Source organism: Martes martes (genome assembly GCF_963455335.1).
Source record: "Martes martes genome assembly, chromosome: 8".
NCBI classification, from domain to species: Eukaryota; Metazoa; Chordata; class Mammalia; order Carnivora; family Mustelidae; genus Martes; species Martes martes.
In genome coordinates, this window is record NC_137895.1 from 93013145 (window position 1) to 93026452 (window position 13308).

At 57.7% G+C, this 13308-nt stretch overlaps 2 protein-coding genes across 6 annotated transcripts; both read left to right on the forward strand.

The window, feature by feature from the left end:
• The first annotated feature begins 89 nt into the window (after nucleotides 1–89).
• DTX3 (deltex E3 ubiquitin ligase 3) lies at nucleotides 90–5120 on the forward strand. 4 transcript variants are annotated; one of them, XM_080811514.1, is made up of 6 exons: nucleotides 90–124; nucleotides 1482–1546; nucleotides 1739–1815; nucleotides 2155–2909; nucleotides 3861–4078; nucleotides 4409–5120. In XM_080811514.1, coding segments are annotated over exons 3-6 (1050 nt in total). In that variant the 5' UTR covers nucleotides 90–124; nucleotides 1482–1546; nucleotides 1739–1814; the 3' UTR covers nucleotides 4485–5120. The 4 variants fall into 4 exon arrangements, with proteins under 4 accessions (XP_080667640.1, XP_080667638.1, XP_080667641.1 ...); XM_080811512.1 differs by having other exon boundaries at nucleotides 2174–2909; XM_080811515.1 differs by lacking the exon at nucleotides 1482–1546.
• Nucleotides 5121–5475: 355 nt separating this feature from the next.
• On the forward strand, nucleotides 5476–12446 carry ARHGEF25 (Rho guanine nucleotide exchange factor 25; the record flags this gene model as incomplete). 2 transcript variants are annotated; one of them, XM_080811501.1, is made up of 16 exons in its annotated part: nucleotides 5476–5607; nucleotides 5889–6003; nucleotides 8275–8489; nucleotides 8619–8714; nucleotides 8787–8863; nucleotides 9057–9123; nucleotides 9317–9420; nucleotides 9605–9674; nucleotides 9788–9877; nucleotides 9962–10054; nucleotides 10197–10247; nucleotides 10435–10512; nucleotides 10714–10914; nucleotides 11059–11239; nucleotides 11473–11588; nucleotides 11988–12446. In XM_080811501.1, the coding sequence occupies 16 exons, from the start codon at nucleotides 5509–5511 to the stop codon at nucleotides 12096–12098; spliced, it is 1764 nt and encodes a 587-aa protein (XP_080667627.1). In that variant the 3' UTR covers nucleotides 12099–12446. The 2 variants fall into 2 exon arrangements, with proteins under 2 accessions (XP_080667627.1, XP_080667626.1); XM_080811500.1 differs by having other exon boundaries at nucleotides 5509–5607; nucleotides 11473–11684.
• Nucleotides 12447–13308: the final 862 nt, after the last annotated feature.

Sequence of the window (13308 nt, forward strand, 5' to 3'; positions counted from 1 at the left end):
CACCCCCTCTGCAAACTGCCCCCCCACCTTCTCGGGGTCTCCCCCCCCCTTGTTGCTAAGGCCCAGACCGTCATCCCAGCAACAGCCTCAGTCATGTGACCGGCAATGGCGGCGCTGACGGGAGGTAGGTGAGCCCGGCGCCCCCCACACCCACCGCGCGCCCCCCGGACCCCGCTCGCACCCCCCGCGCGCCCTCCCTGCCCCCCCTGCGCCCCCTCCTCCGCCTCCTTACCCGCGCGCGGCGCCGGGGACCCCCTCCACGCCTGGGCGATTCTCTTCCTATCACCCTCATGCCTTGGCCTCCATTTGGGGGTTCTGGGGACCGCGATCGGCCGACATGCACCCCCACCCAGTGGTGGGGCTCTGGGGGCTCCGGCGAGAGGGGGACGTGGGGATTGGTTTTGGATCTTGCAGGAGGTCATGGGGGATGGGGTGGGGCTGACTCAGTTGATGCCCCCAGAGACCCTCGCTCTTACCGGGTGCCCCCGTCTGGCTTCTGTCTGGAGGGAGGGACTGGCCCGGTGTCCGGCCTGGGTTGCCCCAGAGGAATCAGAGACCCAGCATAAGCTGTGGCCCCGCCTCCCTCTTCTGTGCCAGCAGGACTTGAGACTAAGGACATCTAGGTCCTGGGTTCCCTCTGATGGAGAGAGGGTGTTCCACCTTGGATAGACAGAATGAGCTGAGGTTCTAGGATTTCGGTTTCACTTTCTGAATCTAGAGGTGCATCTGGCCTTGAGGGGACTATGATGGAGGCACAAACAGAGAGCCGCTCCCCTTTGGATCAGTCAAGGAATTGAGGTCACACTAATGGCCCCTCTTTCTATTTAAGCTACATTTGGAGGTGTTGTAGGGACAGCTCTATAGCTGAGCATGGTAAGATTCAGGGGAAACAGAAGTATCCTCCAGCTGAGCCCCTGCTGAGCCCCACCCCTCCCTAAATGCAGACTGACTTGCTGACAGGCTTACTGCTTGCTCCTGGGCAGGGGTTTAAAAGGTGACCGGAAGTTATTTAGGGGCTTCGGCCACTTTGCTCGCTTTCCAAACAGACTTCAGCAGAAGGGACTGGGTTAGCTCTCAAAGAAGGCTCCCTAGCAATAGGGGCTGAATTATTTGGGAATATGGGGTAGGGTGAGGAGTTGGGGAGCATAGGGAACAGAGGGAACAGTCTTACTCATGTGATCTGAGGGAGGTGGCTAGAAAGACCTCCATCTGTGTGGGCTTTTCCCTTCCTGACTTCTCTTATCTGTGCTCTAGGCTTTCTTGAGAGGCTCAGAGCTGGGTAAGAAAAGAGGAAAGTTAGCATGTTGAAGTTCCCTCTTAGCAACTTGGGAGAGGCTGGGGAGGCAGTTCTCCAGAAGAGGAGAGGAAATGGAAGAGGAGTTTTTGTTTTGTTTCTGGCCTGCTGGTGGAGTGGGGGTAAGGGGGTATGGTAACATTTCTCATCAGGAGCCTCTACTCTCTATTCTCCCCCTTCACCCTAGTCCTGGTCAGCTGAGTGTGGAACTAGAGGGATTTCTGCTGCTCTCGTTGTCCATGGGCTTTCCAGGTATCTGCCTCCCAAGGGAAACTCAGCTTTCGCCTTTAAATTGGTTTCCTCCATTCCATGTGCCAAGTAATCCCATTCCCAGTAACTTACACCCAGGTTCCCAGTCTTCTATTACATGGGCTGCTGGGCTGGGGCATGTGGGAAGGGGGTACGGGTTTCTCACTTTCCCTCCTTTTCCTTTCCACCCACCAGGTCACACAACCAACAAGTAGGGAGCAGGGACAGTGAGAGAGAGCCTGCATGCCAATTCTAAGCTCTTCAGGATCAAAGTGAGCAAAAGTTCTCCCTTCCCTTTAAAGAAGCCAGTTTTCACCCAGAGGGAGGAGGGCCGGATGGTTTCTGTGATCTTGGGAGGAGTGTAAAGAGAACCAAGACTGGTGCTTGGCTCAGATGATGATAGTAATAAAGTTATAGAAACTTTCTTGCTCTTCGGTGGGTGCTGGGGTTTGAAAGATAAGAGGAGACAGAAAATGAGCTTGGGGAGGAGTTGGGGGTTGGACTTTAAGATAGTAGAGGTAATACAGGGTTGGAAAGGAACCTGAAGTAGGAGGCACTGATTTTGTCAAATGGGGACCCCCCACCCTGAGTCCCTTTCACCCTGGGGGCAGTGTCGTTCGTCCTGTCCAGAATGGCAGCCTGTGGAGGCACCTGCAAGAACAAAGTGACTGTCTCCAAGCCTGTGTGGGACTTCCTGAGCAAGGAGACCCCAGCCCGGCTGGCCCGGCTTCGGGAGGAGCACCGTGTGTCAATCCTCATAGATGGCGAGACCTCTGACATCTATGTCCTCCAGCTTTCCCCGCAGGGCCCTCCCCCGGCCCCTCCCAATGGGCTCTACCTGGCCCGGAAGGCTCTCAAGGGGCTGCTAAAAGAGGCCGAGAAAGAGCTGAAGAAAGCTCAGAGGCAGGGCGAGCTTATGGGCTGCCTGGCTTTGGGGGGTGGCGGGGAGCACCCTGAGTTGCACCGCCCAGGGCCCCCCCCTCCCCCTCTGCGAGCAGCCCCCCTTCTGCCCCCGGGGGCTCGGGGGCTTCCTCCCCCTCCTCCTCCCCTCCCCCCTCCCCTTCCTCCCCGCCTTCGGGAGGAGGCTGAAGAACAGGAGAGCACCTGCCCCATCTGTCTGGGGGAGATCCAGAACGCCAAGACATTGGAGAAGTGCCGGCACTCATTCTGTGAGGGCTGCATCACCCGGGCCCTGCAGGTGAAAAAGGCCTGTCCCATGTGTGGCCGCTTCTATGGGCAGCTGGTGGGCAACCAGCCGCAGAATGGGCGGATGCTGGTCTCTAAGGACGCCACGCTCCTACTGCCCAGCTATGAGAAGTACGGCACCATCGTCATCCAGTACGTCTTCCCGCCCGGTGTCCAGGGGGTAAGAAGACCTACAGCCTGCCTTTGCCCTCTGGTTTCCTCCGCTTTGGTCCCCCCACCCCCGCCCCGCCCGCCCCGAGTGTGTTCTCCAACCTAGGGAAACTGGGTGAACTGGAGTGTGTTTGTTAGATGCGAGGGAGTCTTGCTATCTCCCAGTATGCCCTCCCACTCAGGGCCCCCGAACTAGTCTGTCCCACGACTCCAAGGCACACGGGAGAATCAGGTATGAGAGAAAGGAATTGCATACTATTTCCGTGGTGAACTTGGATGTTGACAACTATTCTTGGCGGCGGTGAGGTCTGTGGAGGGGGTGGCTTGGGGGCAGGCAGGCATAGCAGGAAGGGATCCGACCCTCCTCACAGAGTACTGAGTGTTATTTCCTCCAGATTGATGAGAGGAAAACCTTGATGACAGTGGAAGGTTAAAACAGGAGAGGTCAGGGGCCTATCCAGTGTCTTCCTGCTCGACGAAGCAAGAGTAATTTTCGGTCCTGGTTTGCAGAGGGCCGGGGAAGCTCTGAAGAAGAGTAATGGGAAAGTGGAACAGGTTAGGCAGGCCGAGAAACACTGGGAGCGTATTCAGGTGGAGAAGGGAAGGCTGGAAGATAGATTATTCTCAGTCTTCATGTTTCTGCTGAGTTATCTGGTGAGTAAGGACCAGCTACTTTCCATCACTTTTAAGAATCCATTCGCTGCTGCATTGAGGCTTGAAGGATTGAGGCAGCAGAAAAAACTTCTTTAATTGTAAGGATTTTGTCCAAAAGCAGGCTCCTGCTGTCCAAACCCCTCAAAGAAGGCTCTCCTTCCTTGAGAGGCCATCAGCCTGTTGCTGCCCCATCAGCATCCCCGAGGGGTGCACAGACAGGCAGCTGGCTAGTGGGACCCTCCACGGGCATCATGGGCCTTCAGATACCCAGCTGCTCACTGTCCTCTCTGCTTCCCGTTCCTCCCAGGCTGAACACCCAAACCCAGGAGTTCGGTATCCTGGCACCACAAGGGTGGCCTACCTCCCGGACTGCCCTGAGGGCAACAAGGTGCTGACCCTGTTCCGCAAAGCATTTGACCAGCGTCTCACCTTCACTATCGGCACGTCCATGACCACAGGGAGACCGAATGTCATCACCTGGAATGACATCCACCACAAGACCAGCTGCACAGGGGGACCCCAGCTGTGCGACTCTCCTTCATTTCCTTTCCCTTGGCCCCTCCCCTTCTCTCCATTTCCAGTATTCCCCTCTCTCTGTGGGAGCTTCCTCACTGCAGAGGACCACCCCCAAACAATTCGACCGCTTCTTCCATCCTAGTTTCTCTACGTTCAGCCTGGTCCAGTATGCCTAGCTTAACCTACAAAAATAAGGAGAACTGGGCTAAGTTATCTCCCATTTGGATATCCTTAGGGGACTTGGGGAGGGCCTGAAATGGGGCAACCAGAATGAGGGTGAGCTTGAGGCTAATAGGAGTAAGCTGCAACAGCTAATCCTTCATTCCTTTTTGCTCCCAGGTTTGGGTACCCGGACCCCACCTACCTGACCCGGGTGCAAGAAGAGCTGAGAGCCAAGGGTATCACAGATGACTAAAGGACATCCCCTTTGCCAAGCCCTTGTCTTTCTCCATAGGACCCAGCGGAAGCCTCTGTTCTCCTCTCTCCCTCTGCCCCCCACACCACACAAATAGGGGATCGGTCTGACTGGGGAAGGAGTTCAGAGAGGGAGGGGGCAATCCCTTCCCCTGTCCCCCACCGGCCAAGTGCTTCAGTGCAGTGAGCCACTCCCTTCTGGCGGAGGGATCTCCCAGGCTCTTCTCCCCTCCTCCCCCTGTACATACTCCCAATTTCCCTACCCCCTCCATCGCCCTTGGCTTTTTCTGGTTTGTGCTGTGCTCCAGTGACTAAGCTGAGAAAGGACCTGGGTGGGGAAGGAGAGGGTCTCTAGAGCCCCTGCCCCCACAGAAGGCTCCACTGCTGAACTTCGCTGTAGGGGAGGAGGAATGGGGCCGAGGTGTGCCCCCGAGAAGCCGGCCTTGTGTGTTCTTCAGAAACAGTCCTCCTTCTACCTTTACCTTGTCCTTTCTCTCCTGTGTCTCCCTCTCTGTCGGTCTGTCTCCCGCTCTTCTCTGCCCCCTATAAGGAGCCTCCTTACCCTGTTCTGGAATCGCCGCCAGACTGTAGCTTTTAATTTAATAAAAATAAAGTAAAATATGCAACTCTCTCTGCCACACCCGCTCTGTTCTGTGGACCAGGGTGGGGGTGGGGTGGGGAGCGGAACCTGCTGAGAAGGGGAAGGGGGTGGCGATTGGGGAAATCCCTGTGTGTCTCCCCTGTCTCTGCCTCCAGAGTGCCTGGGGAAACGGCACGATTTAGTGGGCTCCTGACGCATCCACGTCGGCATCGGGATTAAGAGGGGTTTGTTTGTTATTGAACTTTGGTTGTAGAGAAAGCAAAAACCCTACCCCTTTGAGAAGTTTGGCTGGGGTGGGAGTAGGGGCGGAGCCGGGCAGGGGGCGGATTCGACAGCAGTAACTCCCCGGACGCGAGCAGGCCTCGAGCCCCCAAGCTTCCGTGGCCCCTCTGCCCTGAAACTTGGAGCAGGGTAGGGGTCCAGCATGAAGCCCCCGGACCGCCCCGCCCCTGGCCGCACGGACCGGATACTGGGGGTCATGGGGGGCATGCTGCGCGCATGCGCCCTCCCCGGGCAGGAGGGGGTAAGAAAGAGGGACCACGGTGAGGTTGGGAATCTTTAGGGGGCTTCAGGTGGTCTGCACCCTACAACTCAATTTACCAGCAAATAGGAATTCTGCAGGGCAGTCGCAGGAATCCATGAGTTCCGAAAGAGGGCCAAGGCCCCGGTCTGGGTGAACCCGTCCCTCCAACCCAGCCTAGGCGACCCTTTCACAACAAGGTGGATTTGACAGGAGGAAGAAGAAGCGGGAGGTCAAGGCTGGGCGTGGAGAGCCGTTTCCTTACCACCAGTCTTTCCCCATAGCCCCCGAAGGGAAGCCCCCTAGAGCCAGGAGGGACCGAGACAGAGTCTGACTGTACCGAGGGGGACCAGAAAGGGGAGCGCGAACGTGAGGTCCTCGCCTGGGCTCCGCTGCCCGGTAAGACGCTGGGGGTGGGGTGGGGCACGGTTTGCCCTCCTGCACAAAGTGGCGAATTCAAATAGTGCTGCTCTTATTAGCATAAAGGCTTGCATCTAATCTGCATGAGACCCATTTAATTGCCAAGACCTCCACGCTTCTCGCCCTCTAGACCGCTGTGTGTCCCCCACATCAGCCGGCCCCGAGCCCCCACAGGCGGAGTGTCCCCGCGCCCCACCCCTGGCTCCTTGCCAGCCCGGGCTCCGGGACTTCGCCTTAATTGGTGATTAGCCTCAGCTGGAGTCCTGGGGCCTGGAGGAAAGAAGGGTCTGGCGAGAGGGCGGCACCTGGGCTGTGTTCCCCACAGAGCTCCCCATTCACGCGTGCCCGAAGGGCAGGGGGCTTGTCTACCCCTGCGCGGCTAGGGACAGTCCCAGCCCCCAGGACGTCTTCACACAGGCCCGGGCCCATCCGTCCGCACCCTTCCTCATCGCAGAGGCGGAGGGGCGACCTGGGCAGATCCCGCCGCGCGGCTTACCCCCGACCCCAGCGCTCCGCAATCGGGAGCGCGAGAGGCAGGAGGGAGGGGAACCCGGGGCGGGGATCCGAGGCTGGAGAGGAGAGGCGGAGGCGGCGGGGACGTGGAGTGGGAACGTGGTGGAGCCTGGGGGAGGGGGATTGGGGCTGGAGCCCCGCACAGGCTGAAGGGGGGAAACCGGAGGGAGAGGGCGGAGCTGGGCCGCAGAGGCCCCTCCCCGCGGCGGCACCGCGGCGGGGCCTGTTATTCGGCTCGCCGTTCGGCCGGGACCCGCGCAGCGCCAGTGACTCGGGGAGTCGGCCCCCGCCTCCTCCCTGCCCGGGCCTAGAACCACCCCAAACCCGAGAGGCCAGAGACGGAGCTAGAGCGGCTGCCGTATCCCGGCCCAGCTTCCCCCACCATCCCTCCCCGCCCAGCTGGACATCTGGACCCTGGGCCCCGCACCGACTGGGTTCCGGAAACCCTCCCCGCCCAGCTCGGCTGCCCGGCCTCGCGCCGCCCGCTCTGCAGAGCCCCCAGGCCTCCCCCAGACCAGACTTCCGCCTACCCCTGGACGCCCCTTCCCTGTTCCCTCCCTCCCCTCCTCCCCCAGCCTGGAGCGGGGTAGGAGGGAGGGGGGGTGTGCGCCCTGCGCCGTCCCCGTCCCGCCCCCCGTGATTCCCCCTGCATGGCCGGCCCGGGTGGGGGGTGCGGGGGGGCCCGGGCGCCATGCGGGGGGGGCACAAGGGGGGTCGCTGTGCCTGTCCCCACGTGATTCGAAAAGTGCTGGCAAAATGCGGCTGCTGCTTCGCCCGGGGGGGTCGTGGTGAGTGCGAGGTCGCAAGGGCCCAGCGTTGAGTGGGGGGCGGGTTGAGGGTTCAGGACGTCAGACTGACCTGGCCCTAGGGATTCAGAGGCTGGAGACTTGTACCTGTGTTTTCCAGGAAAGTGACTTAGTAGATCTCCAAGATCCCTTCTGCCTCCAAATTTTTAATCAGTTCAAGTTAAGGAAATTGGGGAAGGGGCAGGAAACTCTTCTCTCCATCTTGTAGTCAACTGGGTATGAGAAAAACCCATCCACAATCCCCCTGGGCCTACAATCGGATCTTCCTTAAATCCTTTTGCTGAGAATCTACTAAGGATCTGAAGAGGGCCAGAGAGAAGGAGGAATGAGGATGAGGGTCTACCTGGGACTTTATGACAAATCTCTGATCCTCTGTTCCTGACCCAGGACAAAGATAACCCTAATGAGCTCTCCTCACTTGCCTCCCCCTCCCCCCCCCCAAGTTGGGTTTGTGCATGTGTTGGGGAGATGGGCTGCAGAAGTCTTTTCTTTTTATAGTGATTACTGCAATTGGTGCAGGAGGGGTCTGGGGGTGGCAGATGACCTTTTAGCTCCCCCCCCACCTTCTCAGGGAATGGTCTGTGCCCATTGAAAGGGGAGGGCCTGTAGGAGAGCAGATGGCCACCCCCAGCTTCCCCAGTCTGCCCAGATGCCTGCCCAACCATATCTGTGGCATGCTCTGGATATGGGGGAGCATCCACATAAAACTGGAAGTTCCAGGCTTTGGGAGCCTGGGTGTTTACTGTCCTCCCTCCCAAGGGTGCCCAGGTGCAATTTTCTATCCTGGCCAAATCAAATGAGGATGATAAGAGAGTGGGCCCTGGGGGAGGGCTCAGTATTATGAAGAAGAGCCTCTGGGAGCTCCCTAGGGCCCTGAATCTAGAGCTGGAGTAATATCTATGGCCCCTTTTCTTCCCCCACTCCCCATTAGAATCCTATTCCATTGCTGGCAGTGAGGGGAGTATCTCAGCTTCAGCTGCTTCGGGTCTGGCTGCCCCCTCTGGCCCCAGCTCTGGCCTCAGCTCTGGCCCCTGTTCCCCGGGCCCCCCAGGGCCAGTCAGTGGCCTGAGAAGATGGTTGGACAATTCCAAACATTGTCTCAGTGTGGAAACTGAGGCAGACGGTGGCCAGGCTGAACCATATGAGGTGAGCAGGGGGCACCACAAAAGCATGTAGGACAATCCATGAAGGACACTGGGAGAGAGGGCAGGTTGGGGCTGCTGGGGAGACACAGCTACTGTCCATGACCTCTGACACTTGACCTCTGGCTCCCAGAACTGGATGCTGGAACCAGCTCTCACCACAGGAGAGGAGCTGCCAGAACTCACCCTGCTGACCACGTTGTTGGAGGGCCCTGGAGATAAGACACAGGTATGAAGAAACAGGTCTGTGTGGCTTCCAAAAGCATCCATGTGCTGACTGTAGGATGTTCTGTCCTTCCAGCCACCTGAGGAGGAAACTCTGTCCCAAGCCCCTGAGAGTGAGGAGGAACAGAAGAAGAAGGCTCTGGAAAGGAGTATGTAAGTGTCCCCACGCACTCCCTCCCCTCTGCACCCCCCCCCACCATTGTGCAACTTCCAGAGAACTGTCCCTCACATTTTAGATTTAATACTTGGAATTTCCTCTGAGGTTGGCTATGGTAATGAAGGGGCTTCTAGTCCAGGAGGGAAGTAGTGGCTAAACCAAGGATGTGCACTCCTGCTCTCTTCCCAGGTATGTCTTGAGTGAACTGGTAGAGACAGAGAAAATGTACGTGGAGGACTTGGGGCAGATTGTGGAGGTAGCTCCCTTTTCTCTCCCCAGCCCTAGCCCAGCCCTTTTCCTCTGCTCAAGGCTAATTTTAGGAGATGCCTTAGTGCTCCTCTGTCCCACCTTCCCAGTCCCCTCTACATCCTGGACTTCTTGGGGGAGGGTGTCCCCCCCCCCAAGGCTGACCCTCCCACGCTCATGCTCCCACCCCAACCTTCTCATAGGGTTACATGGCCACCATGGCTGCTCAGGGCGTCCCGGAGAGCCTTCGAGGCCGTGACAGGATTGTGTTCGGGAACGTCCAGCAAATCTATGAGTGGCATCGAGAGTGAGTGGTGGATCCCCGAAAGCGAGGTGGAAGGGCATACCTCTGTTGTCTCTATAACCTAGCCATGGGCCTGCAGTCTCCTGAGGAACGTTTGGAGTGGCTTAATGGCCCAGCTAGGGTAGACAGCTCTCAGTTGAGTCGGGTGGGGGTATTTGACCGGCCTTTTCCTCACCAACCCCTCCAGCTATTTCCTGGAGGAGCTACAGCGGTGTTTGAAGGATCCTGATTGGCTGGCTCAGCTCTTCATCAAACACGTGAGGCTTAAGGGGGCGGCTCGAAGGGGCGGGGCTCGAGAGTGGGTCGGGGCTCCCCAGAAGTGTTCTCTCGCTTCACCCGTCCTGCTCTCCTTAAACTCCACCCCTGTTAGGAGCGCCGGCTGCATATGTACGTGGTGTACTGTCAGAATAAGCCCAAGTCAGAGCATGTGGTGTCCGAATTTGGGGACAGCTACTTTGAGGTCAGTGGCCGAGGTACCTTGGGGGAAGGGGGACAGAATCATCAGGTTCTCCAGGCTGCGTAACCACCCTGTTCTTGTCGCCAGGAGCTCCGGCAGCAGCTAGGGCACCGCCTGCAACTCAGCGACCTGCTCATCAAACCAGTGCAGAGGATCATGAAATACCAGCTGCTGCTCAAGGTCAGGACCACCTATTCCCTGGGGGTTCCACTGGCGGGGACAGCCCTTGCTTGTCTCGTTCCACTCCCCAGCGTTCCTAAGGCTCCCCCCAGACTTCCTGGGCACCTTCACCTGTCCTGAGCATTTCTTTTCTACATCTTAGGATTTTCTCAAATATTATAGTAGAGCTGGGATGGATACGGAAGAGCTAGAGGTGAGGACTCCCGTCTCTGCTAGGACACACACCACATACCTCTTATTTTTTGGTCTCCTGGGATACCCCAGCTCCTTGGGTGGTGTTGAGCTGGTTTTTAGGGGGAGGCTGGTTGAGAGTTGAAACATGCTCTGAAGAGGCCTCTTTCTCCGCAATGACAATGCTCCTCTCTTCACCTGCGACCCAGCAAGCTGTGGAGGTCATGTGCTTTGTACCCAAGCGCTGCAATGACATGATGACCCTGGGGAGACTTCGGGGCTTTGAGGTATGGGGATAGAACAGGCAATTGGAGGCCCAATGCTCTTTGGCCCCAGTCTGAGCACTCAGGAGGTCCTCATGGGGGAACTGTCCCTCTCCTGAGACCAACCTCGAGGTTGGTTGGGAGAATCAGGGGAAGGAGGGAGGAGCAGAAATGTCCCTTTTCTCTTTTTGCTTTTTTCTCAAAATCACTACCCTTTGGTTCTAGGGCAAACTGACTGCTCAGGGGAAGCTCTTGGGCCAGGACACATTTTGGGTCACAGAGCCCGAGGCTGGGGGGCTGCTGTCCTCCCGGGGTCGAGAGCGACGTGTCTTCCTCTTCGAGCAAATTGTCATCTTCAGTGAGGCGCTGGGAGGAGGAGTCCGAGGAGGATCACAGGCTGGATACGTGTACAAGAGCAGCATCAAGGTGGGGAGGAGGCCACAAGGGAGGGATCTGGCTGCGATGTGGTGAGACCTCTGAGAGAACACCTGGCTCCTGGATTTGTTGGAGGGGGTGGGAACCAGAGACAGCCTAAAGAATCTGGGGGCTCTCTCCTACTTGCCAATCCAGGTGAGCTGCCTAGGACTGGAGGGGAACCTCCAAGGTGACCCTTGCCGCTTTGCACTGACCTCCAGAGGGCCAGAGGGTGGGATCCAGCGCTACGTCCTGCAGACTGCAGACCCCACAGTGAGTCAGGCCTGGATCAAGCAAGTGGCTCAGATCCTGGAAAGCCAGCGGGACTTTCTCAATGGTGAAGCTCTCACCCTCCCTCCCTGACACGCTCCTTCAGCCCTTTGACCTCCCAAATCCCTCCCTGCCCAAAATTTAGTCCCTGACCTCTTGACCCCAGCTTCTCCCCCTCTCCCAGCAATTTACAATGGCTGGCAGTTCAGGGGAAGAGGGCACAGTGGGAGGATGGTCTGGGTAGAGCCTTTAGGGAAAGAACCTGTTGTAACCCTCCTTCTGTTCCTCTCCTTGCCCCAGCATTGCAGTCACCCATTGAGTATCAGAGACGAGAGAGCCAGACCAACAGCCTGGGGCGTCCAGGAGGCCTTGGGGTGGGGAGTCCTGGGAGAATTCGGCCTGGAGACCGGGCCCAGGTCAGCACACATACACCCATCAATGGCTCTCTCCCCTCCCTGCTGCTGTTGCCCAAAGGGGAAGTGGCCAGAGCCCCCCTGCCTCTGGACACACAGGTATGAGGAATGGAGTCCCCTGTTATAGGGGCAGAATGGGGAGGGCCTCTTTTATTCTGGGATCCCTAAATCCCCCTCCCCTATACCATTCCTTTCTTCTACCACCTGCCTTTTTTCTGCCCTTTCCTACTTCCCTACTCTTACCTTATCCCCTCCAGTTTAACCCTGGGAGAAGCTGATGGTTTTAGATGATCTAAGATGGCTAGCGAGAGGAGGTGGTTTAGCTAGGGGCATACGCTGAAAAGAAAGGAGTGAGGGTGGATTCCTAGACTTATTCCTCCTCTGACTTGAGTCTTTCTTTAGGCGCACAGTGATATCCCCCGAGCCCCTCGTGACTCTCCTCCAGCTCCACCACTTCCAGACACCCGTCCCTGCCAAGCCAGACTTGCCAAGCTGGATGAAGATGAGCTCTAAGTGGTGAAGGCCTGGGGTGGTGCTGACCCAGCCACCCTATTTCCCAAGGATCTTCAGGGCAGTCCTTCTGGCACCACCTCGGAATTCCTTCTTGATGTGCCTGGAGGGGGGAGCGAGGCTGGGAGTGCTGTTGACTTGGCGCGGGACACCTAGACTCAAAAGGACTTCCTTCTGCTTAAGGAACACGGGTTCCTTCAGCTCCCACCCCTATGCATGCGTCACAGGTTCCCCCAAAAGGAGGATATGTGGGTGGGTGGGACGGCTGGGGCAGGGGCCAGGTAAAAATGATTGGTTTTGATTTTGATTTTTTTTTCAGTTTTCTGAGATTAAAGGTTTTGTGATATCACTAAGGCTGCTGTCTTGGCAGAGGGAAGGGGAAGTGGGGTGAAGTGATGGGGAGAAATCCGCTGGGCCTGCGGATGGTCTGGTGAGAGGAAGACACAGGGTGGAAGACAAAAGGTGTCGCTGTTTTTGTCCCTCACCTGCGGCTGTGGCATCTGGCAGTCTGGACCTGGAACTTGGGAAACCCTAGATCCGTGATATATCCTCCTCTTTCCCAGGCTGCTTTCTCTCCCATTTGGCCTCCATTCTAGACCCCACTGGAAAGCCCAGTGTAGTGTGACTTCCCACCATTCCCCCAACATCCAGATTCTAAAGGACTAAATGCCCAAGTACCTTTCCTTCTGAGGCCTCCATGCTCAGCTGAGGGGGAAGGGAGATGTGGAGAGGATGCTGGGGTCTGTGGCCCTCTTTGGCCCTGGATCTCCTTCTTTTTGCGGTCTGCGAGGTCACAAGGCATATCCGTAGTGAGCAGGAAGGGAGTCTTCTTCAAGTACAGACCCAAGAGTGGACAGCTCAAAGGGGTCTTCATCCCTCCCAACTTCTGGGATAGCCCCTGGGATGGAGAAAGCCAAACATGCAGAGTTCCGTATCCAGACGCCCTGTCCTGGGTCCTTGGGCATCGGTGTGTCCACCGTGTCCATTTGTCCCCTGGGCTTGGTCACGTGTACTTGGGCTTCCTCAGCAGACAATAGGCTGCTGGTGTGGGAGGGTGAGGAGGAGCTGGAGCCTCCCTGTGGGCCTGAGGTCCCTCTGGCCGACAATGGGGGGAGGGACCTCTTAAGGGGGGGACAGGACGTACAGCCCAGATAAGACTTCTGGGGAACAATAGGAGGAATTGAAGAGGGGAGACCCACCCTCACTATACCCC